Genomic DNA, 27,087 nt, shown 5'->3' with positions numbered 1-27,087 from the left:
AATCTTTCATTTTTCTCTGATTCCATGTCAGACTTGACATTCCAGTGAATGGCCTTTCTCCTTTTAAGAGTAAGAGGCATTCTCTTTGGATACACACATACAGGTGGTTCTTTTCAAATTAGCACTGTGTGTGGAAGCATTCAAAATTTAAAGCATAGAAATACTCAGCCTCTAAAACTTTGAAAACTTAAGGGCCATATTGTATGAAATATAATATACTATCTTTAGCAGTTTATTCAAAAAATAGGACCATTGTATGAAATATAATATACTATCTTTAGCAGTTTATTCAAAAAATAGGACCAAGCACAACAGTAAACAGATCAGTTTGGCCAAGAATCTTTACAAAGATGATGGTGGTAGTCATGTGATTAAATTGCCAAATTGTTCATTATGAAGATAGTCCTATCATATAATGCTATTTGGGGCTTAAGGGTATCTATTTAGATAAATCAAAGACCTATTGAAATTTTTTTTCTTATTGATTTGTTGTGACTTTTTTGTGTGTATCTATTTTAGGAGTCTAATAGAATTTCATGGCTGCCGAATACCTACAGAAATTTTAATGCTCATGTATTTCTTTTCATTTATACACTTGAAATATTTTGTTCATTATACTCATGTTAAGTATTGAGTTATACTGATATTAAGTCAGTAATTACTTAGTATCTCTTAATTTATCAAGAATTGCATTTAATACTGAACAAGCTTTAGTTTGTTTTAATAAACTCATTTCATAGAAATTTGCCATCACAGAACACAAGAAATTTGGATCATATTTATTATACTTTAAGAGAAACCTCTTCTAATTATGTTTTTTGAGATGTCTGTGGGGCCTTCTTGCTCCTGGCACTCATCCCCTTGCACCATTCCATCCTGGTAGACTATAGCTAGCTAAAGGTGGGGGTAGAGGGCAATGAGGGATCCAGCCTATGTGTTAGATTCCTTTGGACTTGTTAAAAACTTTTTGTGGAAAGCTTAATGACTCCTAACAAAAAGCCTGTTAACCTACTTTGAATGTTTATGTCTCCCTACTACCCCCGCCCCCGCCCCGAATGCATATGTTGAAGCCCTTACATCCCAGTGTGATAGTGGTAGGAGGTGAGGCCTGTGGGAAGTGATTAGGTTGTGAATGAGAATAGCGCCCTTGTAAGAAGAGACATGGGAGAGGTGACACCTCTCCACCTTGTGGGATTGCAGCAAGAAGGCAGCTATTTGCAGACCAGGAAGAGGGCTCTCAACCACACCCCAGGAAATCTCCTGGCCCTTGATCTAGGACTTTCCAGTCTCCAGAACTGTGATACTGTATTGTCCTGTAAGCCACCCAGCCTGTGGGATTTTGTTAACAGCAGTTTAAACTAAGACAAGGTGTATGAGTTTCTTCTTAAGGCTGTAACAAATTACCATAAGCCCAGTGGCTTAAAACAACAAAAATTTATTATCTTATGATTTTGTAGACAGAGGTCTTTCTTCCTAGGCTGAAATCCAGGTGTTGGCAGGACTGTGTTCTTTTCTGGGGAGACTGTAGAAGAGAATCTATTTCCTTCCCTTTCCTAATTTTTAGCGGCTGACCACGTTCCTTGTCTCTTCCACTCTATCTTCAAAGCAGGCAGCATTAGATTGAGTCCTTCTCCCATTTCATGACACTCCCTCTGTCGCCTGCCTCCCTCTTCCACGTTTAAGGATGCTTGTGAAATTACAGGGCCTGCAGACCTGGAAAATTCAGGATAATCTCCCTTAAAATTTTATGATCAAATGACAAGCAACTGTAATTCCATGTGCTACATTAATTCTCCTTTAGTCTGTCACATAATACATCCACAGGTTCCAGGGATTACACCTTGGACGTCTTTGGGGGAGAGAGTGGCATTACACTGCCTACAACAGTAAATGTAATCCTTTGGGGGTTATTTGGTACCCATTGTTTATTCAACATACAATGAAAGTTTTTGAGGCTCTGCTTTGCTCTAGAATCTGTGCCTGATGAGTTATGGGTAAGAGAAACAGCCTCTCACCTTCCAGGAGCTGGCCGTCTGGTATAGGGAAATCAGTCTAAAGCTAGTCATTGGGGGCAGCCCTGATGGCCAGCTGTTTGGCACCTCCTTCAGCCTGGGGTATGATCCTGGAGACCCGGGATCAAGTCCCGTGTCAGGCTCCCTGCATGGAGCCTGCTTCTCTCTCTGCCTGTGTCTCTGTCTCTCTTTCTCTGTGTCTGTCATGAACAAATAAAATCTTAAAAAAATAAATAAAGCTAGTCATTGTGGTCCCCTGAAGAAGGGGTGCTGAAATAGGTACACGTGCCACATTCTGTAGGTGATGAGGTCTGGCTGTGCCTGGGGATGCAGAATTGGGAGGAAAAGAGCATCTTGAAAGAGGAGACGTTTGCGAAGGAGGGAGGTGGGTCTCCAGGGAAGGGGAGAGCCATCTGGGTGTGTGTGCAGGGAGCCCTGGGACCTGGAGCCTGGTGGGGAGTGTGAGCGGGATCTTTAGAGCCATACTGTGAAGGGCCTTGAGGGCTTTATGGGAGCTTGGACTTGACCCCATTGTTCAGGCCTGGAGGTGACTGCTGACAGAGCTACTTCCTTTGGCTGCAGCATATTTTAAATCCAGAATCCACCACTGCCAAATGTACTAAAGCCATCCACTTGACTACTGTGTACTGTTTACCTGGCCCCTTGTCAGTACGGCTTGGGGAAGAAGATAGAAACACTGAAAGTTTAAAACAGGAGAATAACAAATCAAATCTTATATGTTGTACAGTAAACACCTGTTTGTACTTCCCTTAAATATTTTCCTCACTGTCTTAGAAATCAGATTTTATGATGCAGTTTAAGTGGAAAATAGGAATAAGGGTGTGAGGAAGGCAGCTATGTTGTCCAGGAAAACATGCTGAATTTGAACTCGGACTGTCCTGAGTTTACCTTTAAGCTCTGCCGCGTGCTCTGTGTGTCTCACTTTGGATGAATCACTTAGCTTCTGTGAGGTTCACTTTCCCAAACTGGTTAACATTGGAGAGCAGTGCCGCCCGTGCTCACAACAGGGCCCTGGGGGAGAGAACGAGGTTGTGTGAGTGAGTGTACCTCACGGGGCCAGGGATGTCAGGCAGACTCTAAACCCTTGTTTGTTACCTGGTAAATAAGTGAATGTTAAGGCCATATTTCATTTTTAGTTTGATTCCTGCTCTTCAGATGCCTGAAGGTACTTTTCTGAACCATATTTATTATTTATCTAGAATTTGTAGAAAATTTAACGGAACCTATTTACTTATCTCCAGACAAACGCTGAATGTTTCCCTTGTGATAAATACTGTCTTTGTACTTAGACATAGACTGGTTCCACAGATACTTAGTGACCACCCCTGGATCCTATGTTGTGCTTGGAACTTTGGGGAAGCAGCCCCGCCTGTTCCCACATAGTTCATCGTCCCACTGACAGAAAAGCCAGAAGACGTGGCCATGTGTAATTTAGTGCCATGTGAGTGGTATACAGAAGTGCTTTCAAGTTGAGAGCAAAGTGAAACTTAGCCTGACCTGGCCTTGACAGAAAAACTTCCATGGAAAAGATGAAAGTTCAGTGGACCCTTCGAGGCTGGGGTTATATATGTTTGGAATAAGTACAAAGAACATTAGGCAGAAGCTAGTGTGAGCAGTGGTCAAAGGACAGAGCTGGCCACTGGCTTAATCAATCATTCTTTCCTTCTGGAAACACTTTTGTATTTGTCAACATGGTTGTAGTTTTATTCCTACCTCTTTTTATTTTATTTTACTAATTTTTTTAAAAGATTTTATTTATTTATGCATGATAGTCACACATGACAGAGAGACAGAGAGGCAGAGACACAGGCAGAGGGAGAAGCAGGCTCCATGCAGGAGCCTGACGTGGGATTCGATCCTGGGTCTCCAGGATTGTGCCCCGGGCCAAAGGCAGGCACCAAACCGCTGCGCCACCCAGGGATCATCCCTTATTTTACTAATTTTGTAATCCCTATCTCCACATGTAGTACCTGACACATGGGAGGTGCTATTGAGTGGGGTTTTATTATACTAGATAACAGTGGTCACAAATACAGTCCTTTGTACCTTTGTGTTTGTTCATCTGTGGAAGTTGGCCATTGGGAAGATGGAGGTTTGCTGTGTAGGGATCTGTCATTGCCCCTGAAGCTTTTAACTGCTGCTCTGTGGAGCCCTGTCTATAAACTTGACATCTTCAGCCTTAGAATCCATCCTCAGAACACTCTCAAGGAGGAGTATCTGTCTATAAAATTTTAGTTATGACACTTATAAGGAAAGGAATTTGTCTTTACTGAGCACATGCTATATAGTTACTAGACATGCATTATCTCATATAATCTTGAAGTTCCATAGAGGTAATCTCTTCCTAACGTCTTAGATCCTATCACAACACTTACGGGAAGAAGGAACTGTCAATGAGACACCAAAGCCCAGGAATTTGGGAGTTATCCAACTAGTTAATGATGACAGATGACCCTTGAACAACATGGGTTTGAATTGCATGGGTCTACTTACACGTGGATTTTATTATGTTAAATGCAGTACAGTCCTGTAAATGGATTTTCTCTTCCTTATGATTTTCTTAGTAACATTTTTTTTCTCTAGCTTGCTCTATTACGAGAATACAGTATATAATACATATAACATACAAAATATGTGTTAACTGACTGCTTAGGTTATTGGTAAGGCTCCCAGTCAATAGGGTACTAGTAAAGTTTTGGGGGAGTCAAAAGTTATATAAGGAATTTTCTACTGGTAGGGGGAGTTGGTGCCCATCACTCCCACATTGTTGAAGGCTCAACTATATATGAGAAGCCCAAACCAAAGTTGCCCAGTTTGTAGCTTCAAAATTTGTCTACAACCTGTAGTCTATCCTCTATTAATTTAAAATTTATTGCAGGTAAGTGTAACATGCCTATCTATATAAATTATTTGCTTTCTTTTAATTCTAGATTTCACACATTGGCAAACTGAGAGATTTTCTTCTGGAACACAGGAAAGATTATATTAATGCTTATAGGTAAGTGCATACTTTTTACCATGGCTTTGGTAACTGAGTTCTTTCCCATACCTATATTCCTTTTGAGCCTTTTGTCCTTACTTTTTACTTGCCCACCCAGAGTTGTAGAGGGGAGGGTCAATTTAGTGGTGGTTTCTGCAGAGCAGAAAGGAGCTCATGTATCCTGGGTAGGCTCTGCTATCCTGCACACCCTTGAGGTCACGATATCCCGACAGCATAATCTTCTATGCTGATGCCCCCACGTTTGTATCTCTACATGTACTGTATACGTTGTGAAACAGACGTGAATAAGACACAGTTTCTCAGTATGTGCTTATTGAACAAGTGATAGGATGATGCAGGTCATATAAATGTGCATGACAAGAACTCTTAATCTAGAGAGAGTTTGGTTTGGATGCTTTTTCAAAGGACAGAAAGCATTTTGATTGAGACTTATAGAATAGTTTCCAGAATAAGACTCCAGCTCTCAACAGATGCAGGAGCATTACAGGGAAATCTCTTGTCGCCTGGGCTTCCTGGACCTTCATTTGCACCTGGTGATGGTGCACCCGTCTACTGTAGGACTCAGTCTCAAGGGTACTGTGTGAATTAATGAGAAGGTTGGATGGGATATATGAAATGTCATCATAGGCAACTTTATACTTCTAAGTGTATTTCATTTGTATAATTTTGGAATGTAGTAAAATTATTACTCGTAGTGCATACTGCCAAGATGACCTTGTTTTTAAGTTCTCAGTTAAAATAATAGCTCAACACTAGATGGCAGTGTAAATTTCATTTCCAGAGGTGTGTATGTATCAAGGACTAATTTTATGGTTCATGAAAATGGAAGCTATAGTCATTTTGGAAAACTTAAACAAAATTGGCATAAACCTCTCTGTCCAGTTCCTTCCTTGAGTAACTGACAACTTAGGTTACACCAGTGGTTGTAGAGGCCTTTCCTGGAAATCCATGGTTAACTTCCCTTTGCCTTGAAAAGGCATCCAACAAGGCAAGTGTGTTAAAGGTCGGTTTCATTCAAGCCACCCCACTCCCTCGTTAGCCACTTGTGAGCCTGAGAAAGTCCTTAATCTGTAAAACCGATGTCTTCTCCAAACCAGGGGTTTAACAATGTCCACCTTGGCTGCCTGTTTCTGTACAGCCTGTGAACTAAGAATAGTTTTTACATTTTGAAATGGCTGGGGGAAAAGGGTAAGATTTTACTACATTTGAAAATTACATGAAATTCACATTTGAGTGTCCATAAATAAATTTTATTGGAATACCACCAAACCCTTTCATTGACATATTATCTCTGGCTGCTTTTGTACTACAACAGCAGAATTAAATGATTGTGACAGACTACATGGCCTGCAAAGTCTAATGTATTTACTATTTGGCCCTTTTCAAAAAAAGCTTATAAAGTTCTGCTCTAAACAGAAGGGTTGATAATCCCTCACCAGCTAGTTGAGAGATTCACATAAGACAGTGAATTTCCATGCATTTGTAAGATTATTTTATAAGGGTGCTGTTCTGTAACTTTGCAGTAGTTTTAAACTTTTGATTATAATAGTGATATGAAGGCATTTACTTCTCGGCTCCCATACACTGTGTGTCTGTGTTCCCAGACCACTCTGAGTCCTCTTCCTGATGTCACCCAGTATAGCTGGCTGCTGGCCCAGGGCTTCCTCTTTCCCAGGTACCTGCAGCAGACATTCAGACTGACATTTGGGGTCTCCAAGGACTGGTGCTGCTCTACCATTTAACTGGTCATGTGTCTTGAGCATCAGATAGAGCTCTAGCTCCTGAGGCTTTCTTAGTCTTGACAGCTCTATTACCTTGTTATGGAAACTCAGTGTCCTATTCTTTAAAGCTATTCATTGCCAACTCATGAATTCTGAGTTCCACTCCTGCCCCTGTTAATGGTCCCTTTGACAGAGCGTGAGCTTGTGGGGGGCAGTCACACCTAAGTTCAGCCCTACTTCTGCCAGGTATTAGTCACGTCAGTGTCTAGAGCTCACTTCACATCTCATGCTTGTTTTCTTTTTTATACAATGTGGATGATGCTCTTATGAGGATTAGATGAGATGTGTTCAAGTTCCTGACACAGAGAAGCCCCTTGGTATGAAGAGTAACTGCACTGGAACCCCATGTGATCTGTGATGAAGTTATAGGGGTGGGCAGTTAAAAACTCACCTCTCCTTCCTGCCAGAGAGAGGTGGGAGGGAGGTGGGGGAGAAAGAGAGAGAGAGAGAACGAGAGAGAGAGAAGAGAGAGAGAGAGAGAGATGGGATGATGCAGGGTTAGGTCAACATGATGGAGATGAACGAGTTATCAGCTTGCTCACTGATAAAATCTAGGGTGGCAGAGCTTAGGTCTGAGAGTGAGCTGCCTTATTGAAGGCTCCTGAATTAGACAGACTCACTCAGCCATTATACCCACTGAATGGTTGCAGTCCCTGGAGCATGGAGAGCCAGGGGCAAGCCCCTATACAGCATATGAGAGAAAAGAAGATCCCAGGGCTTCTGCTTTCTGTAAGCAAGCAGATTCCAGAGAGGAAAGAGAGCAAGTAGCCATGGCTGGGTGCATGTGCATGTCCATGTCTGTGCCTGGTTCCTCTGCCAGCTTCCTGATCGGAAAAGGCGCCCTTCTCCCATGGGAGGGGGCTGGGGCAGGCACTTAGGGTGACACTAGGGAAACTGATTGACACAGAAACACCCTAAGTGACTGGCATTCTCTCTGGATGGAGGGTGGCTTCCCTTACTGGCCCTCATCAAGTCCCCCCAATCCCTTCCTAGACAGTGGTGAACGTTCTGCAGCCTGCCTTTACACCACCCCTGCCCCCAGTGTGCTATGCTGGCCATGGCCAGAACATTTTGGGTGGAGTAGGAACGTGGAATTGAAAGAAAAATTGCCTTCAGACTCATAAAGCTTTGTTAGTTTGACATAATTAGGAAGCTGTAATTTTTTCCATAATGTAGAGCTCAGACTTTATTGACCCATTTCATTTTTTTTTTTTTTTTTGTAATGACATTTTACTAGAGCAGAACAGCATGCAATGGAGGTAGCCTCTGGCTGGATGTCTTAAATGATTTTAATTAAAAATAACGTCTCCACTTCTGGTAGATGTACCTTTTCTGCAATGGCTTGGCAACAAAACAATACTACTTGGGAGGAAAACTTCTTTGGTTTCTGTTTTTACTAATAGAATAACTATACTTCAATTTCCAGCTTAAAAGGTTAATGTATAATGTTCCTAAAGGAACATCACCTTTTAATTGAGTGATCAGTTTTATCAAATTAACCTTTAGACCTTTTCAGTTTCACTGAGCTGAGTTTCCATTAAATCAAAATCTAGAGTAGGAGGATGTTAATCTAATGTTCTTGGAATTGGTCATTTGTAGGTCCATTCTGCCCACAGGGTGTATGTTCACTCGGAAGTGAGTACCCTTCTTGTTTATGTGTCCCTGACCCCTCTGGCCTCCCTTTCTGATGAGACTGGTTCTATGAGGAAGGAGTACAAGGCTGGAGCGCCCCCTCCTCCCTGCTCTCCCTCCCATGCTATGATGGGAGGAGGGATGGAGCACGCACCTTTTGGAGGGCACATTCTGTTAGCATTACCAGCATTACCATGTTAGGCCAAACTAGTTCAGCAAACAATATGCTGGGGAGTGTTGGGATAGCAAACCACTCGTCTCCCTTCCAAGTTCTCCTGAGGGTGGGGCCATCTATTTCTGAGAACCCCAGGGGCTTCCTTCTGTCTTTCCCAGCTCTCCCCCAGAAAATGAGCAGCTGGGTTTGGGGAGTGGGGAGGTGCCAGGGAGAAGAGGGGACCTACCTGGTAGCTGGAATGGAGAACTCCCAGCTAACTCCTCCCTTTCTCTTAGGAGGGGCCTGCCATCAGGATGGATGCAGTGGCTTTTCCAGGGAAGGCTCTGGAAGAGCTTTGCAAGGGTGCCTACAGGTCTGGGGAGTGGGCTGAAATTGAGGGGGGAGGGGCCTCGTAAGGAGCATAGTTGCAGCCATGTATCAAGCCTGCTCTGCAGTCGCCTCATGGATTGAGTCAGACTATTCAAAAAGTATTTGATTATGATGTACTGATTTATCAGCCTTGCAGATCCTAAGCATTGCTCTTGATGGGGACACAGCAGTGAACAGACAAAAGTCCTTGCCTTTGTGGAACTTATATTTTTGTGGGGGAAGACAGACAAAGAAAAAGTAAACTATGTGGAATGTTAGAGTTAGGTAAGGGCAAGGAGGAGGGGAAAGTGGCTAGAACATGTCAGAAAAGAGTCTTATAAAGGTAGGTTAGGGAAGGCCTCCTTAAGAAGGGGACATTTGGTAATCACCTAAAGGAAGTAAGGGATCAGTTTATGTAGATATCTGGGGGAAGAACAGTCCAGAAGAGGGCAGCCAGCAAGTATAAAGATCCTGATGTAGGAGCGTGTCTGGAACATCACAGGAGCAGGCAAGACGACAGAGGGATTGGGGTGTAAGTGATGATGAGCTCAGAGAGACAGCAGGAGCCAGATCTTGTAGGTCATCTTAAAGATCTTGTCAATTTTGGCAAGAACCTTGACTTTTATTGCTAGGTAGGTCTTGTACAGAGGAGGAAGAGTGATAGGACATGACTGAGTCTGTGACAGGGTCAGTACAGCTGGTATGTTATGATAGGCTGCAGCAGCAGACACTCTGGGAAGCTATCATTAAGTCCAGGTGAGGGATGTCAGTGCCATGACCAGAGACGTAACAGTGAGGAAATATTCTGAAGGTAGAGCCAAAGAGATTTGTTAATGGATTAGACGGGAGCTGGGAGAGAAAAGCAGGGAAGGGGAGGATGTGAGGTGTGAGGCCTGAGCAGCTGGGAGGAACGGGAGTGCTGTCCTCATGGATAGAGAGGCCTGTAGCAGGTGCAGGTTTGAGGAGAGCAGGCCCAGGGCTCAGTATGGGGGTGTATTCCTCAAGGTGAGTCTGAGGTCTGGCTGGAAGTGTTGGGTAGCCAGTTGGATATTCAGGTCTCAAATTCCAGGAGAGGTTCAGGCTGAGATAGAAGTTTGAGACTTTTAAGCATAAAGCTGGTATTTGTGCTGCTGAAGCTAGGAGACCAGACTGCCTCACCCAGCGAGCAGTGTTGACAGCAGAAATTCAGGGACCAAGCTATGAACTGACCATCTTTAAGTGTTCAGGGGGCTAAGAGATGTCAACAAAAAGCCTGAACACAAGCAGTGAATGAAGTTGGAGGAAATCAGGAGAGTGGAGTCATTGAGGGCAGAGGAGGAACACAAGGCCGGGAGTGGAAGCCATCCACTCCGTCTAGTGTGTTTAGAGTGACTGGGTAAGGGCTGAGCCAGTGTGGGGGCCCTGGATGTCCCTGGGAGTGAGGATGGTGGTGGAGTGAGGAGAGTGAAGCCTGTTTGGATTGGGTCAGGAAAATGGAGAGTGGGATGCAAACTTGACAAGAGTCTTACCCAAATGAAGGGAGAGATTAGCTGATAGGAGACATGGAGTTGAAAGGTTTGATTTTGTTTTGAGTTGAGAGAAATGACACCATGTTTATTGGGAAAGATCCAGTAGACAGGGAAAAAAAAATGCTATTAGTAACGAGTACAAGCAGTGCTCACTCTGTGCAGGCACTCTGGGCACCGCGTACATACCGCCCTCCTTTAAAGGTGGATGGCACAGGGGAGGGGAGTAGCATTGCGGGGCCGACCTGGGCCAGGTGGATAGCAGAGCCAGGAGGTGGGCATTTAGCCGTGGGCAGCAGAGAGAAGGCAATGTCCGCAGGCCCAGAGGAAGATGAGAGAGAGACTGGGGCTGTGCTCAGAGAGCAGGAAATGGTAACTACTCACCCTGAAGATGGAGCATAAGGAGCTGGCAGTTTGAAGAGCACAGAAAAGACGAGGAACAGCCAGCCAGAAGCGTGAAAGGGCATGTGTGGCCGGGACATGCAGCACACTTGCCAAATGCCATTGGGGGCCACCTGAGTTGAGTCTTATGATCAAGCCTATATTTTGATCTCTGTCAGTCCAATCCCTACTTGTTCCTGAAGTCAGCTAAAACAGTGAGTGGTTGACTGGTGGTCCTCCATGCCCATGGCCTCTGGCTTTGACTCCACACAGTTCTGCTCTTGTGACTTCCCCCTCCTGGCCTCCCTCCTGGAACCAGACTTTGCCGAGTGGCCCTCTGGAGATTGGGATTAAAGTGGTCAGATCAAGTCAACAAAGATCCCATTGCAAGCAAGTCTTTTCTGAGTGCCCATCATGTGAAAGCAGTCAGTACGTGGGGTTGGTAGATGGCACTGGTGTCTCACTCTCTGTTGGGCTGTACCACGTGTCACAGGGACTCCCCTTTTTCCTTCGTAGATCATAGAATTTAGAGAGCCAGCCTTTGTTACTTAAAATTTCATTTCTCCAGATTTTATCACCAAATGGTTTGAAAAGTCCATTTGCCCTGGTTTCTTTTTTCAGAACGAAGTGTCAGTCATGGAACATTTGGTCTCCAGAGCATTACTTCTCTCCTTCTGAACTGCATTGTAAGGATAAGCGTTAATAGTGGTTTCTTTCTTTCATATTTCCAGTTCATTTTCTCTTTCTTATGTGTCCCTTGTTTCTATCGATGACTGCTGGTCTCCAGGATCTGATGATGCTGTGCCGTTTCTGAAACTTTTATGTCTCAGATCCATCTCCTCTTTCCAGTCCCAGCTGACCACCACCCAGGCTCTGCCCTTGCTCCTTTCTTAAACTTCAGTCTAACAGAAATGCACCAGCCCCAACCCTTTACACAGCAGTTGGGAGACAGTTGCCTCGTTTTGGTACCCCATTGCCTGATCTTTCCCCTCTACTCCATCTAACGAGATTCTGCCATATTCATCTTCATCAGGCTCAGCCCTTCTGTAAGCTACAGAATGAAATTCCTTCGATGAGCTCCAGAGGCCCACCATTGCTCTACCTGTCCTGTGCTCTGGCCAGGTAGAACCACGGACTGTTCTCCAGATAGGCTTCTCTCTCCTGATTCCAATCTGTTTCTTACTAAGAGTGTCTACTCTTGTTTCCCCATGGCCTTATCCTGCCTTTCAAGATTTGGTTCATAGATCACCTTCCTCGCCATTAACTAGGGGGGAAAAAATCATCCTCTCTTCTTCTGTACTCTGTTTCCTTTTTGACATGAGAGATCCCCTGGGTGGTGGTTTAAGAGCATAGACTCCAGAGACTGGATGCTTTGGTTTGAATTACAACTCTGCTAATTACTAGCTGTGTGACCTTGGCAAGTTACTTAACCTCTCTGTGCCTCAGTTGCTTCATATATAAAATGAGAATTGTAATAGCACCCACGTTGTAGAGTTGTGAGAATTAAATGGGTAAATGTCTGTGAAGCACTTAGCACAACGAGAAGTGTTAATGCACAGAAGGCTTTATTAACATTTAGCCTTTGTGGTGTAAAAGAATCTATATAAGCCTGTGAATGATCTCTATTGTGATGCAGTTTATTGAGAACAAGGTCTGTATTTGTTTGTATCTGTAGCCCAGACATTAACAGGATAATTCCGTGCTATTGGGCTTATACTATGGACAGGTACTCTACTTGCCCCTACGTAATATTTATAGCAAAAATAAGATTGTAGCCTTTAACTTTTGTCCATATCTTTTCAGTAACTTTTGACAGAGTACAAAATCATTTATACTGGGGCACCTGGGTGGCTTAGTCGGTTCAGTGTCCAACTCTTGATTTCAGCCCGGGTAGGTTATGATCTCAGGGTCATGAGATTGAGCCCTGTGTCAGGCTCTGCACTCAACAAACAGTGAGTCAGCTTGAGATTCTCTCTCTTTTTAAAATAGATAAATAACTCTTAAAGAAAAATCATTTATACTATCCCTTCTCTTCTGTATCCTCAGGAAGCATCTAACTGCATATTAAAGTAATAAGCACAGTGTCAATGGCATTTTGCAAATTTGAACTTGCCCCTTTATACTGGTCAAATAACTAAAAAAAAAAAAAAAAAAAAAAAAAAATCCTTTGTATTTCTTAACCAGTGAATAAACTTACTACCCAGTTCTTTTCCTCTTTTCTCGCTGAAGTAAATTGACTAATCTAGACCTATACCTAACTTGGTCTCCTTTAATTGAATAATATTTTGGTAAATTGAGGTCTGTAATAAAATTACCCCTCTGTACCTCATAGAGGAAATAAAATTAAAGTTTGATGAATTTCTACATGCATGTCCTGTGAGGATATATTTTTTTTGGATTTATTTGCCAGATAGGTAACCTTTTCCAAACAGTAATAAATTTGTTATTGTGATACTTAATTTTAAGGGGCTATGTCACCAGCAAGCCTTCATTACTTTTGATGACTGTATTTCAAATGCCCATTATATAGCTGGTGCTGTTTTTAAATTATCGCAGAAAAATAAGAGTTTGAACTCTCTTTCCAGTTGCTCCATCTCCTTCTCTGTCATGTCCTAAGCTTCATGTGTCATCTCTGACCTGACACCTGAACATCTGTCCTTCCACACCTCTGCCCTCCATGCTCTGGACCCGGGGCCCTCATTTCCCTTCTTAGCCAGCCAGTCCTCATTACCTAGTACATCTTCCCCGGATCTGCTGCTGAGCCTCCTCCTCACTGACTTGGCATCAGCCCAGAGTCTCTTCCCTTAGCTGAGACTGAGACCACCCAGCTCCTGCTTTCCTCTGCCCCCACGGCCAGCCACCACAGGAGACCGCATGCAAAATGCAGACTCCTCTGTTTAACATCCTCCAGTGGCTATACCAGCAGTCCCCAGCTTCTGTACCTCAAGGGCACCTCTCCAATTGACAGTGCAATATTTGTGTGATCATTGTATTTTTGGGAAACCTATTGAGATTGGAGAAATAGCTGTTACAGTTACAGATTCAGTACAATTTTAAATACATGTATATTTATCACAATAGCATTTACATTCCCTTGAAAAATGGAGTAGACATATGCTAGACATTCAGTGTGGAGACACTGACTGTGTGCTGGTGGTATGCTCCCCCTTGCAGTGATTTGAAGCCCTGAGAGCGCCACAGTGTGGATGCTCAGTGTGCAGGGACCACCTGGTGCATTCCTATTTTCCCCTTCATGCTCAGGATTATCCTCGTATGGACCAAATATTGTGTGGTCATTCCAACAGTGACCTGCAGGTTGGACATTTGTGGAAGGTCTTTTCCCACTGTCCTCTGTGGGGACTGTCTCCCTCAGTGCCTGCCTGGCACCTCCCCTGCATGAACTGACCTCTCTCCCCATGGGTCCCCCTTTCCACCTGCAGACCAACACTGTCCAAAGCAGTTCCTTGTGCCTCTCGTTTCTGTATCAGTTTCCCCTGTGGTTTGGTACCCGCCCTCTGTGGGGATTAGAAATAAGTCTTGTTCCAACTTTGGAATCCCAACCCCTACTGCAGTGCCTGATGTATGGGGGTTCTGTATTAAAAAAATTGAACAAATGGATGAATTGCAAGGATTAAATAAGTGAATGAAATACATGTAAGGCATCGAGAGTCATGTCTGGTGCAAGCTAGATGCTCAGCTAATGTTAGCCCACCTACTATGTGCTGGACACCACTTTATGTTTTGGGAAAACAGAAAGGAAAGAGGATAAAATCCCTGCTTTCATGAAGCTTATGTGCTCCTGGGAGACAGACATCAATATTTCAGGGAGTGGTAAGTGCTGTAAGGAATATGAAGCAGAGTGAGGAACAGATGGTAGTAGAGTAGCAGTATGTTGGAGTGTCCCAGTCCTTGTATCACACACCAGAGTAGAAGGTGACTTTGGATCTCAGAGGCAGTACTGTAACATCCGGCACAGGCACTTAAGAATCAGCGACAGTGGCAGTGCTGGGGGCGAGCGCAGGGGGTGCTCAGGGAAGCTGGCTGTGATCAGAGATCTGAATGAGGAGGAAACATATAGACATCTCTTGGAAGAGCATCTGCTAGAAGATGTTCCAGGCTGTGGCAGGGTCAGGAGTGTGTTTGGCTAATCGTGGGTAGCAAAGCAGCCAGTGTTGTTAGAATGCCGGGCAGGAGGGTGCATGTCAGGAAGTAGGTCATATGTCAGGTTGGGGCAATCCCTACTTTGTAGTTGGTTTTTTTGTTTTGTTTTGTTTTTGTTTTTGTTTTTAAGGTTTTACTTACTTATTCATGAGAGACACACACAGAGAGGCAGAGACACAGGCAGAGGGAGAAGCAGACACCCTGTGGGGAGCCTATTGCCAGGACTCTGTCCCAAGGGCCCGGGATCAAGACCTGAGCCAAAGGCAGGCACTCAACCACTGAGGCACCCAGGCACCCCAGGACTTTGTATTTTATTCTCAGTGAGGGTGAGTAGCTGGCAGGGCTAGTATATGGGAATGGAATGAGTTGAGTCTGTACATTATTAAAGGTCCCTTTTAACTTGATATTTTGTGATTCTAAATTTCGGTTATAATGTCCAGAGTGTTTAATTATACTCGGCCAGCATCCCTGTTAATAGTAATGTTGGCACATGTGCCCAGCTTGTAGGATGATAAGCAAGGCATTCTAACTGTCATATCTCGAGCTTCAGGATGGTGCATTAGTGTGGGTGAGCACCCTCACTAGCTCAGTAACATTAAAGTTTTCTAACTTAACATCAGGAGAAATGAAATGTTTCTAAAAGGTCTTTTATTGTGAGTCTTGAAGACCGCTTGTCAACATGGAAAAAATGAGCCTGAAACAGTTTCTCACATATATCTCAAGAGCCTCCAGATAGAATCTCCCATGATTCTGCATGTGGCACCCAGAGCGTCTTTCTAATATTAATCCAGGTCTGTCATTGGGTGACGCTAAGAGCCTTCAGTAGCTGCCTTGTTGTTCTCAAAGTCAGGGGCCACATTCCTACTCAGGCCTGTACGCCCCGGTGCCTGACCCCACTCCCTGCTCACCTCACTGCTGCTGGACTGGCTGCTGCAGGTCGGTCTGCACAGAAAGCATCTTCTGCCTCATGGCCTTCATATCCATTGGTTCTGCTATTTAGAATTTTCTCCCACCTCTTAGCCTGCCCAGTTCCTCTTCATCCAGTCTCAGCGTAAATGTCATGTCAATAGCAAAGCTTTCTCTTCCCTTCACGCTCCACCCAGACAACATTTGTGGTCATTTCCTGCTGCGTTAAAATTTTGTGCCCCTCCCCACTTGTTTTTTTTTTTTTTTTTTTTTTAAGCCATATCATGTCTGAATACGGAAGGATGACAGACACAGAGCGAGACCAGATAGACCAGGATGCTCAGACATTCATGAGGACCTGCTCTGAAGCAATTCAGCAACTGAGAACACAAGGTGAGGTGCTCTGAGGGACATGGCCGGCCCACCATGACTTTGTGAAGCCTCAGACAAGGTTCAGAGGGCATGCCCAGCTGGAGGTCTCTTGTGTGTTTCTATTCAGATTTAGGTCTCAAAACTTTAAAATTCCTCTTTTCTCAAGATCAGCTATAAAAACTAATGAAAAGGCCATGATTCAGGCTATGGGTGGGATGCGGGAGGTGGAGAGGAGTTCTTCATACACAACGAGACATTTCCTAAGGATACAAGGCCAGAACAGACAGATTGTGCACACCCCTGTGTTCTGTGTGGCAGTTAGGAGGTGTGGACTGGAACAGAAGAGGGCTCTCTCAGCTCTCTACCTGGAGTATGAAACTTGAGGAGCAGACCCGCACGCTGAAAAGTTGCGCTCTGGACCCTTGGGTGCTCTGGTGCCTACCCTAGCTCCACCACATTCTACCCATATGGCTTTGGGCAAGTCACTCAGTCACCTTGGACCTCAGTTTCTCCATCTGAAAAGTGGACACAATTATAGGGTGTATCTCTTAAAGTTAGGAGAATGCAGTTGTGTTCAGTGCATGCTTAGGGCCATAGCTGGCACTAGGGTTGTTAGTATCACGTCTCCTTCACTGCTGTCTCATTGTTACTGGGGCAGTGAGATAGCTTCCCAAGTTGCATATCTTCCTTGACCCTTTTGTAATGTGCTTAGGCAGATAGCTGTTACATTAAATAGCACAGAGCTCAAAGTGGCCAGATGCTGCCATGTTCTTGACTCCAACTTGTATTTGGGAAGCTTCTGTCACAGCCCTGATGGGCCACTTAGAGTCTGATGAAAGCTATAGACCTTCTTGCCAGAGAAATACACACACTCACAGAATTTTGTGTACAGTCTCGTGGATCTGCAGAATGCAGAATGATCACATGATCATGGGTTAAGCTGCCCAATAGTAAAACCATGATTCATGTCCCCTACCCTTAAGGGCCTATACATTCATTGAAATAACCTAAAAATACGTGTTTATGACTAAAATCAGCATTTAAGTCACCAAACCATGTGACCTTGGGCTTCTTATTGAATCTGAACCTTATTAGTTTCTCTTTGTGTAAACTGGCATCCAGATTGCCTTTTGTATTAGCAGTAATATATGTAAAGTACTGTAGAGTGCCTGCGTGTAGTAGATGCTTGGCCTCTCAGTAAATGGGAGCTGTCCTCCCAAAATAAATGGCACAGACCTTAAGCAGATATGATAGTTTGCAGAAGCAAGGCATCCTTGTGGCTAAAGAGTCGAGGAAGGTTTCTTTGAGAAGAAAGGTTTGACTTGGTGTGTTAAGGGCCCTTAGAATGGGGGTGGCTGAGCGGGGAAGACAGGGCATTCCAAGCTGAAAAACAGCCCAGACAGGCAGGAGGAGCGTGGGGCTTGAGTCTGATTTAAACGTGTTACTTGAAGGTCAGCTTAAGCATTGGATGCTGTTAATACAAAAGGGGTCAGCTCTCAAGAAGCAGCAGCATCCACTATGATCCCTGCGTGCTGGAATAAACCATAAATTCTTTGACTATAGTTTTCTGCAGTTTAATCTTTTACTCTTGTGAAGCCCAATAAATCTTCCTCTTTTAAAAATGTAATGTCATTTGACACAGACTTGTTTTATTGCTGTATTTTTACAAATACTTTCCATAAAGAAACTGTTCTGAGGAAGCTGATGAATTGTTCCTTGTGTAATTGAACACAAACGTCTGACTGCTGTCCTTTTCTGTTCCAGCCCACAAGGAGATACACTCCCAGCAAGTGAAGGAGCACAGGAGTGCAGTTCTGGATTTCATCGAAGATTACTTAAAAAGTATTTCGTTTTATCTTAAAGGTCAAATGTGGCATTTCACGATAGATGATAGAACATTTAGCTTTGCTAGCTGAAGACGGTAGTGTCTCCTTATACTTAATGACACCATTGCCTGAGAAGCGGTTTTAAATGGTCTCTGTTCTGGTGTTTTCCCCTACAACAGGAGTATGTAAACTTTACTCAGAACAAAGAGCCATCCGAGTTAAACGAGTGGTGGATAAGAAAAGACTGTAAGTATCGTCTCTGCTGGTGTTCCTTAACTAATAATAGTAATGATAGCAACTAATGTTTATAGAGTCCTTATGCTTTACAACATATGGTACTTGGATTTTTTTCACAAAATGCTGTAGCTAGGACTTATGGAGCACTGCCTTTGTGCCAGGCACAAAGATTTGTACTAGATTTGTCATTAGCTCCCAACCACCCTGTGGGGCAGGTACCATTCTTATCCTCATTTTCCAGATGAGGAGGCTGCCACTTGGGAAGCTGGGTAACTCACTCAAGGTCCCATAGTCAGGAGGTGACGAAGCTGCACTTGGGGTCCAGGTTGCTTGTTATTTCAGAATCTGTGCTCCAGCCCATCTCCTGTTAATAATGCTGGGTGGCTGGCAGTTTTAGCCATCTTGTGTCTTTCTCTTTGCCCCTGCTGCCTCTCCTTGCTCCCTCTTCAAGTGTTTTCCTGAGGCAAAAGCTGGGGCACAGCAGCCAGTGCTCCCCTGGGAGGCATTCCTCGGGTCATCTTCGTCATGTGCCTCCTTTCTAACAGAGCATTCACTCGATGCCACGTGCTGTTGTCAATCCCCTTTTGCAGGTGAGGACATTAAAACCCCAAGAGGTTAAGTGACTTGCACAAGGCCCCCACAATCAAGAAGCAACAGAGCGAGACTTCAGGATCTGCCGGGGCATGTGTCTGTTCCTGACCCATCCTCCCCTTGGGGGGGTGCATGCCAGCTTCTAGAACACAGGGACTCAAAACTACTTCCCTTGCAGCTGGTCAGCCAGCCTGAGATAGGATTCTTAAATGAGCGGGGAATGCTGGGTCCAGGCTTCAACTCTTGACCACTTTTAAACTGGCCTTGGAAAGATTTTAGGGCATCCTTTCAGTAGGTAACAGAACATACTACCTGGGGACCAATTTTCTTAATTCTTCTTATGTTGAGATCCCCAGCACCACCCTAGGGGCAGATGGTGTGCTTGGAGGACTTGCGGGATTCACGGCTGAGATTTGTAACAGTGAAAAGGTGCAGAGCAAACAACAAAGGGGAATGGGGATGTACAAAGGAAACCAGGAGTGGGCTTCCAAGAGTCTCCTCCAGTGGAGTCACACAGGATGATTACTTATGACAACTTGTGTGAAATGCCCACTGGGAAAGCTCTTTGGAAACTTACCAGCCAGAGGCTGGTCACAGGGTCATCTTCTAGTTGGCACATGCACAAATTCCAGACTTCGCAGAAGGAAGGCAGGTGTTCCACATAAACCACACTACCCTCCTGAAATCCCAGTTCCCAGACGCCAGCACAGGGCTGAGTCTGCACACAGGCCCTTCCCCGGGAGGGCAGTCTTAGGCCTGCTGCATTAACTCTTCTGTGCCCTAGTGAGACAGATTTGAAATTGTAATGCCAACAAATAGAAGCATTTGTGGGGGATAGTAAGCAGATGAGTCACATCATCTGTCAGCAAATAATTATTTATTACATAAGACGATGAGGATAGATAGATAAAGAGATAAAGTTGCTGTCCTCAAGGAGCTTAGAGTCAATCTGGGTTGCTGTGGAAACATGAGAAATAAGCCAACTTAAGATTTGTCACAGTTAGCCCAAGAGCAAGTTTGGGAGGGGAAATGGTGCGACGGAGCAGCATCTCATCATGCCTCAGAGCTCACACTCTGTGGCTAGAAAGCCAGTGTTCGAGACCTGCCTCTGCCACTTACAAGCTGAGTGACTTTTGGCAGTTTTTCTATACTCTAGTTTTCTCCCTTGTAAAATGGAAAAATTTAAAATACCTATCTTGTTGGGTCCTGAGAACAAAATGCACTGGTATAGGGATGCCTGGGTGGCTCAGCGGTTGAACATCTGCCTTTGGCTTAGGGCATGATCCCAGAGTCCTGGGATCGAGTCCCACATCGGGTTCCCTGCATGGAGCCTGCTTCTCCCTCTCCCTATGTCTCTTTCTCTCTCTGTTTGTCTTTCATGAATAAATAAAATCTTAAATGTTAACATGTTAGTTTGGATGGTTACCTACAGTTAAGCATTCATCCTGTGTTTGCCAGTGTGGTAGTTTCATTTGATCCTCCCAGTTACTCTGCTAATAATAAATACTAGTATCTGGTTTGATAGAGGGCATCGAGGCCCAGAGAATCTGGGATACTGGCCCAGCCTCACACAGCTGAACCAAGGCTTGAATGGCAGGGTAACACAGCAGACTTCTCAAACAGTGGCCTTTGTGTTGGACACAGAAAGAGGAGAATCTGGGACAGGGATGACAGGGAAGAATGCTGTCCCCTCTCCGGGAGGAGTGCAGGTAGAGGGGTACCCAGGGTCCATCCTGAAGGAGAAAGGCAGGCTCTGGCTTCGAGTGACTTACCATCCACACAGGGTAGAGGTCACCTGCACCACCAGTGGGAGAGGTGCCTGTTTCTGCTTCCTCACCCAAGTAGACCCTGACACTTGAGACCTAGCAGGTACCCCAGGTAAAAGTGGGAAGAGGCTTTGGCTGCTGCCTCTTCACTTCCTCATTCTCAGCAGAGGTTTTGACAAATTAAAATCAGTCAGATGGGAGTTGTTCTCATTTTGACAGTCAAGTACAGGCTCGTCTCCTGCTGAATAGCTGCCCTGTGCCAATTACTTTGAGCAAGAGACCTTGGGGGAAATAACTATGTGACCCTCACAATGTAGTCCAGCCTGCCCTTAGTTCTTTCCTCACCTTGTCCCAGAAGACATTGGCCTAAAACACACATAGAATTTTGCCACTCCCTTGCTTCCCACATCTCAGAGGCTGAACTTCACAGCATGGCAGCCAAGGCCTGCAATGACCGGACAGCAGCCTCTGCTTCTTGATCAGTCCCTGCAGATCCCCGCTCTGACCATATGTGACATTTTTTTTTTTTTTTTTTTGTGATAGTCATACAGAGAGAGAGAGAGAGGCAGAGACATAGGCAGAGGGAGAAGCAGGCTCCATGCACCGGGAGCCCGATGTGGGATTCGATCCCAGGTCTCCAGGATCGCGCCCTGGGCCAAAGGCAGGCGCCAAACGGCTGCGCCACCCAGGGATCCCCATATGTGACTTTGTGTTTGAAAGAGGCCTTATTCTCTGAAGCCCTCATGCCTTAATCCTTGCTGATGTCTGCCCAGAATGCCCCTCCTGTATCTCCATATTTTCTGCCCCTTTCCCACTGTTCCTTTGGCAAGCAAACTCCTATTTGTCCTCCCAGGCCCAATTAAGATGTTGCTTGCTCTGTAAAGACTTCCTGGCTCCTGCAGGCCATGCTAGTAGCTCCTTCTGTGTGGCTTTCATTGAACTATCACATGCCCGACTGTGTAGGGGTAACACACGTGCTCTTGGAGAGCTGCCATTGTGCCACCCGAGCCTGCCACGCAGATGATACCCTTCCTGGGCTGGGGAAGCCATCACTGAGGGCTGTTAAGTTAAATAAATGACTGGTTGCCTGAAGATAAGTTGACTCTCAGAGTTTTTATTGTCAAGTTGGATTTGTAGGTTGTTTTTGGATTATTCTGTTTTGATTGGTGATAGTTACTGATAAAAATCATTCTCATAAAATAGATTTGAGAAACCCAACTGCTCATGTTTTATGGCAGAGTTGCTACTGTCATGTTTCTTTTGTTCTTGACTGAAGTAAAGCATATGTGTTAGTGAAGAACTGATGGTTTATTCTGAATTTTTCATAATGTAGGAAAAAAGATTCTCTGTTGGTGTTCATTTTCTCCCAATGGTGACAATACACTGATCTCTCATAGCAAAGGGTGCTTATTCCAAAACGGGTGAAATGTTTTGCTTATTAAGCCAGCAGTAGTCTCAGCTACTCCTTTCTCTAAGACTGTGTTTTCTTAGAAGGGTAGTGCCGTTGTTAAAGGTGACTTTTTTCTCTCCTTCCCCTAGTAACTGTACTATCTTGAGTTGACAGTGGCACCTGCTGCTAGTTGTCTTAAGCTGGACATGAGGGTGATAACTTTTATTGGGGTCACATATCTCTTCTTTCTCCTGCTAGAAAACTGTGAGTCCTTTGGAGACAGGGACACTGTGTCTTCCATCTCTGTGGTCCCAGCACCTTGATCAGAGCCTGTTGCAGGGCAGGTGCTCAATTAATGGTTCTTGAATGAAGGAAGGAATGAGACATGGTCACTCATTCCTGGCTTCTCAGATCTACACAGTGAGTTTGTAAGTTGGAAAGGTTGTGGGCCACCATTGGACACAACACTGGCACAAGTGGCCTTGTCGTCCCAGAAGAGTTTGAAATATCCCCGTTATCCTCCCAACTACCTTAAAGCACTAATATTTTGGTTATAATTGAACTATCACATGCCCTCCCAGGAATATCCTCTAAAACCATCTGAATTAATCAGAAACATCTCTCCTTTTCAGAAAGTAATCAGGTTCTGTATTACTGGCTTGTTCTTGGGGAAGAGGTTTAAGGTGGCAGTCTAGAAATCAGTACAAACCTCTGAAAACTCTTTTCTGTGAGTTCAGAGGATTGTCTGCGGAGGCACAATAAACTCTATAGGAGTCCTGGAACACATTCAAACTTTAAAATATAAGACCTGTCTTTTTAAAGCGCTATTTCTTGCTTATCCGGGGCAGGGGGGTGGCATCTGGTTCTGTGTCTGCCCATTGTGACCTCACTTTAAAGTTTGCTGGTTTGGGCCCATATTTGAACACATTACTTTCAGTAGTACGAGGATGTTCTTAGAGTGGGAACTTTGGGCTATTTTCTCCTGTCTCAAGGGAGAGTTGAGAAGGTTCAAACATCTGAGAGATGGTGGTTTTTTCTCACGTTGGGGGAAATGAAACATTACGGAGAAAGGACTAGGCACCTCTGTAGCACTTTCTGCATTATCAGTGTAGCTCCAAGTTAATTTCCAGAATATTAGCACATCTGCTGTTAAAATTCTAATGAAGAATAATATAAGTGAGAATTTCTTAAGGTATCTGAGGAGATCCTGGTGACCTAAGTAAATGTTCCTCTCAAAACAGTTTCCGTGGTCAAACAAGCCTGAGGAACACTTAGGGTAAAGAGTTTTCCAGGTCCCTGCGTTGCCTTGTGCTTCGATTACATTTTCCTCAGCCCTCCTGAAACACAGGCCAATACCCTTCTGAAAATACTCCCTAATCCCATGGCTGGGTCATGGCCTTGAGTTTATTATTTATTCCCTTAAGTTGGTACAAAAGATAAAAATTTCACTACATTTCATTTTTCCTCCTCCGCTTAAAAATAAAGGCACTGGTACTCTTGCAACACATACCCTCAGCATACTTACTTGGTACTTGCAGAGTATACTCATAATATTGTTCACAGTTAGATTCCTTCATCCCAGCTAGACTGGAAGCTTGATGAGGGCAGCATTGTGCCTTTTGCCTTTATATATCCAGGCTCTAACCCAGTACCCTGCATATAGTAAGAGCTCAAGAAATTTTGCTGATGATGGGGGAGGATAACGATGATAACAAAAATGAAGGAAAACACAAAGTCGTATGATATGATATGAGGTCCATAGCAGTGATTTTGTCCCTTTTAAAAATTTCAGAGTTAAGGGATCCCTGGGTGGCGCAGCGGTTTGGCGCCTGCCTTTGGCCCAGGGCGCGATCCTGGAGACCCAGGATCGAATCCCACGTCGGGCTCCCGGTGCATGGAGCCTGCTTCTTCCTCTGCCTGTCTCTGCCTCTCTCTCTCTCTCTGTGACTATCATGAATAAATAAATAAATAAAATCTTTAAAAAAAAAAAAAAAAAAAAATTTCAGAGTTATGTACGTATAATTGATGTAGCACTGGAAAATATTGAAAGTGTGCATTGTGGTAATTTGATACATGGGATCACTGTGGAAGGGCTCCTGCTCCTCTAGTTCAGTAACACACCCATCACCTCCTATACGTCATCCTCATCTCCTCCTCCTCTTCCTCCTCCTCCTCCTCCTTTGGTGAGACTGTTTCATTCCTACTCTCTCAGCAAGTTTCAGTTTTACAGTACAGTGACATCAACTGTAGTCAAGATGTTATTCATTAAATCCTCAGATCTTCTTTATCTTAGAGCTGACAGTTTGTTCCCTTTTACCAACCTCTCCTTGTTTCCCCACACATGATTTTGTAGTACTCACTGTCTAGAACAGGGGATCAGCACACTGTGGCCTGTGGGCCAAGTCTAGCCTTTGCTTGTTTTTGTACAGCCCTCGAGCTGCACATGGTTGTTACATTTTTGAAGGTTTGCAAAACAAAAAGAATGAAAAAAGAATACAAGATGGAGATCATATATGTTCTACAAAGCTTAAAATACTTACCATCTGGCCCTCTGGATGTGACCCCCAGGCTCACAACAGGCTTTCTGAGGCAAAGGACAGCTTGTTTGTGTTTGGTGTTTGCAGCCCATTGTGACAGATGTGTATTCCACTGTGCAAGTCAGGTTCACAGTTCCTGCCACGAGTGACCCCGCCACCAGAGCTCTATCTGAACTGAACCCTATACGCTGGTCAGCAGGACATGTTTCTGATTCCGTGGCAATATCAGATGGCTCTACATGTTTGCTTACTCTCGGGTTTTATACTTCTCTCACAGCAGACCAGTAACAAACAGCTCAGTCTGGTACCAATGTGTGGACCTCACTTTGTGCAGCAGAGGCTCGATGCCCAGTAGATATATGTGTGGGTGTGAAGATGGCTTACTCACGATAGTATAAGGCATTTCCTGCTCTGTGGAATGCACAGTACCTGTGCCAGAGTGGATACCTTAGTCTGAAAGCCACTTTTGAAATGATGTTACTATAATAATGTATACCGAAAATACTTTTTTCTACCAAGAACCTTTGTTGGGGGCAAAAGAAGTGAAAGAGCCATACTTCACTCTGGAATATTAATCACTTTCCTCTTAACTTTTGTGTAAGGCTAAGAATTTCTTTCATACATTATTTTGTTTCAGAACTGAAAAGTTTGATTCCCTCCCTCTTTCTGTCTCTTTCTACTCTTCTTAAATTTTAAATCGAATCCCAAGGTTTCCAAATGAGGGACCTGGAAACAGATGTTGGCCAGGTGGAAACTATGTTGATTGCAACTGTGAAATGCTCAGCCTTTAGTTAGAAAAATCAATTTAAATAAATCATGGGGCATAAACTGATCTTTCTGATGACTTTTTAAAAATTACTTTTTTCCAAAGTGCCTTCAACTAGTTAATTTGTAATTTCCCTGAGGATTGCAATAGACATTCTGTGTATAATGAGATCTGTTTTTATAGCTTAAAAAAAAAAAAAAAAAAAAAACTCTCAACTTCATCTGTCTACTGCATTGCAGTCTTTTATTCATTTTAAATTGAAAACTGGCACATTAGCATACTCTCGACACAAAGGATTACAGACATTACAGGAGCCCTTTATTTAAAAGTCAATTAAGCCCTTCTTCCTGAACAACTGAGTATTGCAGCCCTGGAGTAGGGCAGAGTAGGGTGGATGAGTGCTGTGGGGGGCCAACGTTTCCCTGAGCAGGTCAGAGCCTGAGTAAGGAGAGGGGCACACCCATGTAGGGGTCAGAGTGACAGTGGAATTGATAGGTTGGTTATATAGGGGTACTGATCAAATAAGTAAACATTTAAGGATGATGCAAACCAAGATTCACAGTCGTCAGGGAAGTGAAAAGGAAAAAGCCAGAATGAACCCTGTGGTGTTGGATTGGAAGGAGAGATGCTGGTGTGAACTCATGGGTTGCAGTTTGCATAGCTAGATAGAGAAATAAATACAGTTGGAAATGAGTAGTATGTATAGGTGTGCAAATGGGCCTGGAAGCGGTGATACCCTGGTAGCAATAAGCCTACTTTGCATTCAGATCTTGGCTTCTCCATAGCAGTTTCAGCTTCTGGGAACCAGAGCTCCCTGTGGAAACAGCTAAGTCTGGGGTTGGGACACAGAAAGTATAAAATGAGCCTGGAACATTTTGTCAGAGCAGACAGCAAGGAAGAACTCAGAGGATGACAGGAAAAGGACACAAGCCACTATGAAGGGGCTTCTACTGGCCAGGTTAGAGACAATTTGAGCATCAAATAAATGATAGTGGCAGATGATGATCCACTAAATAGGACATCATGAGTCCATCTATGGAGGAATGTAGAAGTGAGTCATTGAAGGTTTGAAATTGATAATTCCATAGTATCGAAGCACTCCCTCCACCGTAACTTAATAATTACGAAGAGGAAAGAGTAACTTTGCAATCAGGAAGCCTGGCAGCTACCACCTTAGTCAAGTGATCAAAGTGAAATTAGGGACAACCTGACAGGATGCAGAGAGAAGACTGTAAGTAGAATATCCCCTTTTTATACTGAAGATACATAACCTGCATCCAGCCTCAAGGGAGGTCAGACAAACTCAAATTGGGGACTATCTTATAGGATAACTGGCATATCAATTCTGTATCAAGGTCATGAAACTCAGGGAAAGACTGTAGACCTGTTTAAGCCAAAGGAGCCTGAAGACAGATGACAACTAGGTGCCATGTGATTCTGAACTGGATTTTTTTGTTATAAAGGGTGTCATTGAGACAACTAGTCCAATTAGAATGGGATCCAGGGAAAGTCCGGAAGTAGTGTATCAACATGATTTTGATGGTTGTATTCTGGTTGTGTCAAAGAATGCTCTTGTTTTCAGGAAATCCTAAAATACTCAAGAGGTGAAAGGGCATTGGGTTGGCAACTTACTTTCTGATGGTTCAGGAGAAAGGGCTCTTTGTATTGTACTTAAGATT

General features: G+C 44.1%; 1 protein-coding gene and 1 long non-coding RNA gene across 8 annotated transcripts in view; one reads left to right on the top strand and one right to left on the bottom strand.

The window, feature by feature from the left end:
* STX18 (syntaxin 18) overlaps positions 1-27,087 on the top strand; it is a 120,070-nt gene that overhangs the window by 67,887 nt on the left and 25,096 nt on the right. For 4 of the 5 annotated variants that reach the window (XR_013368271.1, XM_077878501.1, XM_077878490.1 and 1 more), the window contains exons 2-5: positions 4,964-5,031; positions 16,201-16,316; positions 18,060-18,158; positions 18,301-18,367. Coding sequence is in view for 4 of the 5 variants with exons in the window: in XM_077878501.1 (XP_077734627.1) it covers positions 4,964-5,031; positions 16,201-16,316; positions 18,060-18,158; positions 18,301-18,367 (350 nt within the window). In the remaining variant the exon portion in view is untranslated. The remainder of the gene's footprint in view (positions 1-4,963; positions 5,032-16,200; positions 16,317-18,059; positions 18,159-18,300; positions 18,368-27,087) is intronic. The other variant, XM_077878511.1, reaches the window with a different exon arrangement.
* LOC144301470 (uncharacterized) lies at positions 1,420-24,888 on the bottom strand. Of its 3 annotated transcripts, none has more exons than XR_013368294.1 (4): positions 24,646-24,888; positions 10,860-11,535; positions 2,922-3,044; positions 1,420-1,713 (listed from the first exon to the last, which is right to left on the bottom strand). It is a non-coding gene; the product is annotated as an uncharacterized LOC144301470 (long non-coding RNA). The 3 variants fall into 3 exon arrangements; XR_013368293.1 differs by lacking the exon at positions 10,860-11,535 and adding an exon at positions 4,080-4,254 and having other exon boundaries at positions 24,646-24,878; XR_013368292.1 differs by lacking the exon at positions 10,860-11,535 and having other exon boundaries at positions 24,646-24,868.

This window comes from Canis aureus, chromosome 2 (assembly GCF_053574225.1).
Source record: "Canis aureus isolate CA01 chromosome 2, VMU_Caureus_v.1.0, whole genome shotgun sequence".
Lineage (NCBI taxonomy): Eukaryota > Metazoa > Chordata > Mammalia > Carnivora > Canidae > Canis > Canis aureus.
Note: the sequence above shows the minus strand (reverse complement) of the source record. Positions and strands in the feature narration are given on the sequence as shown.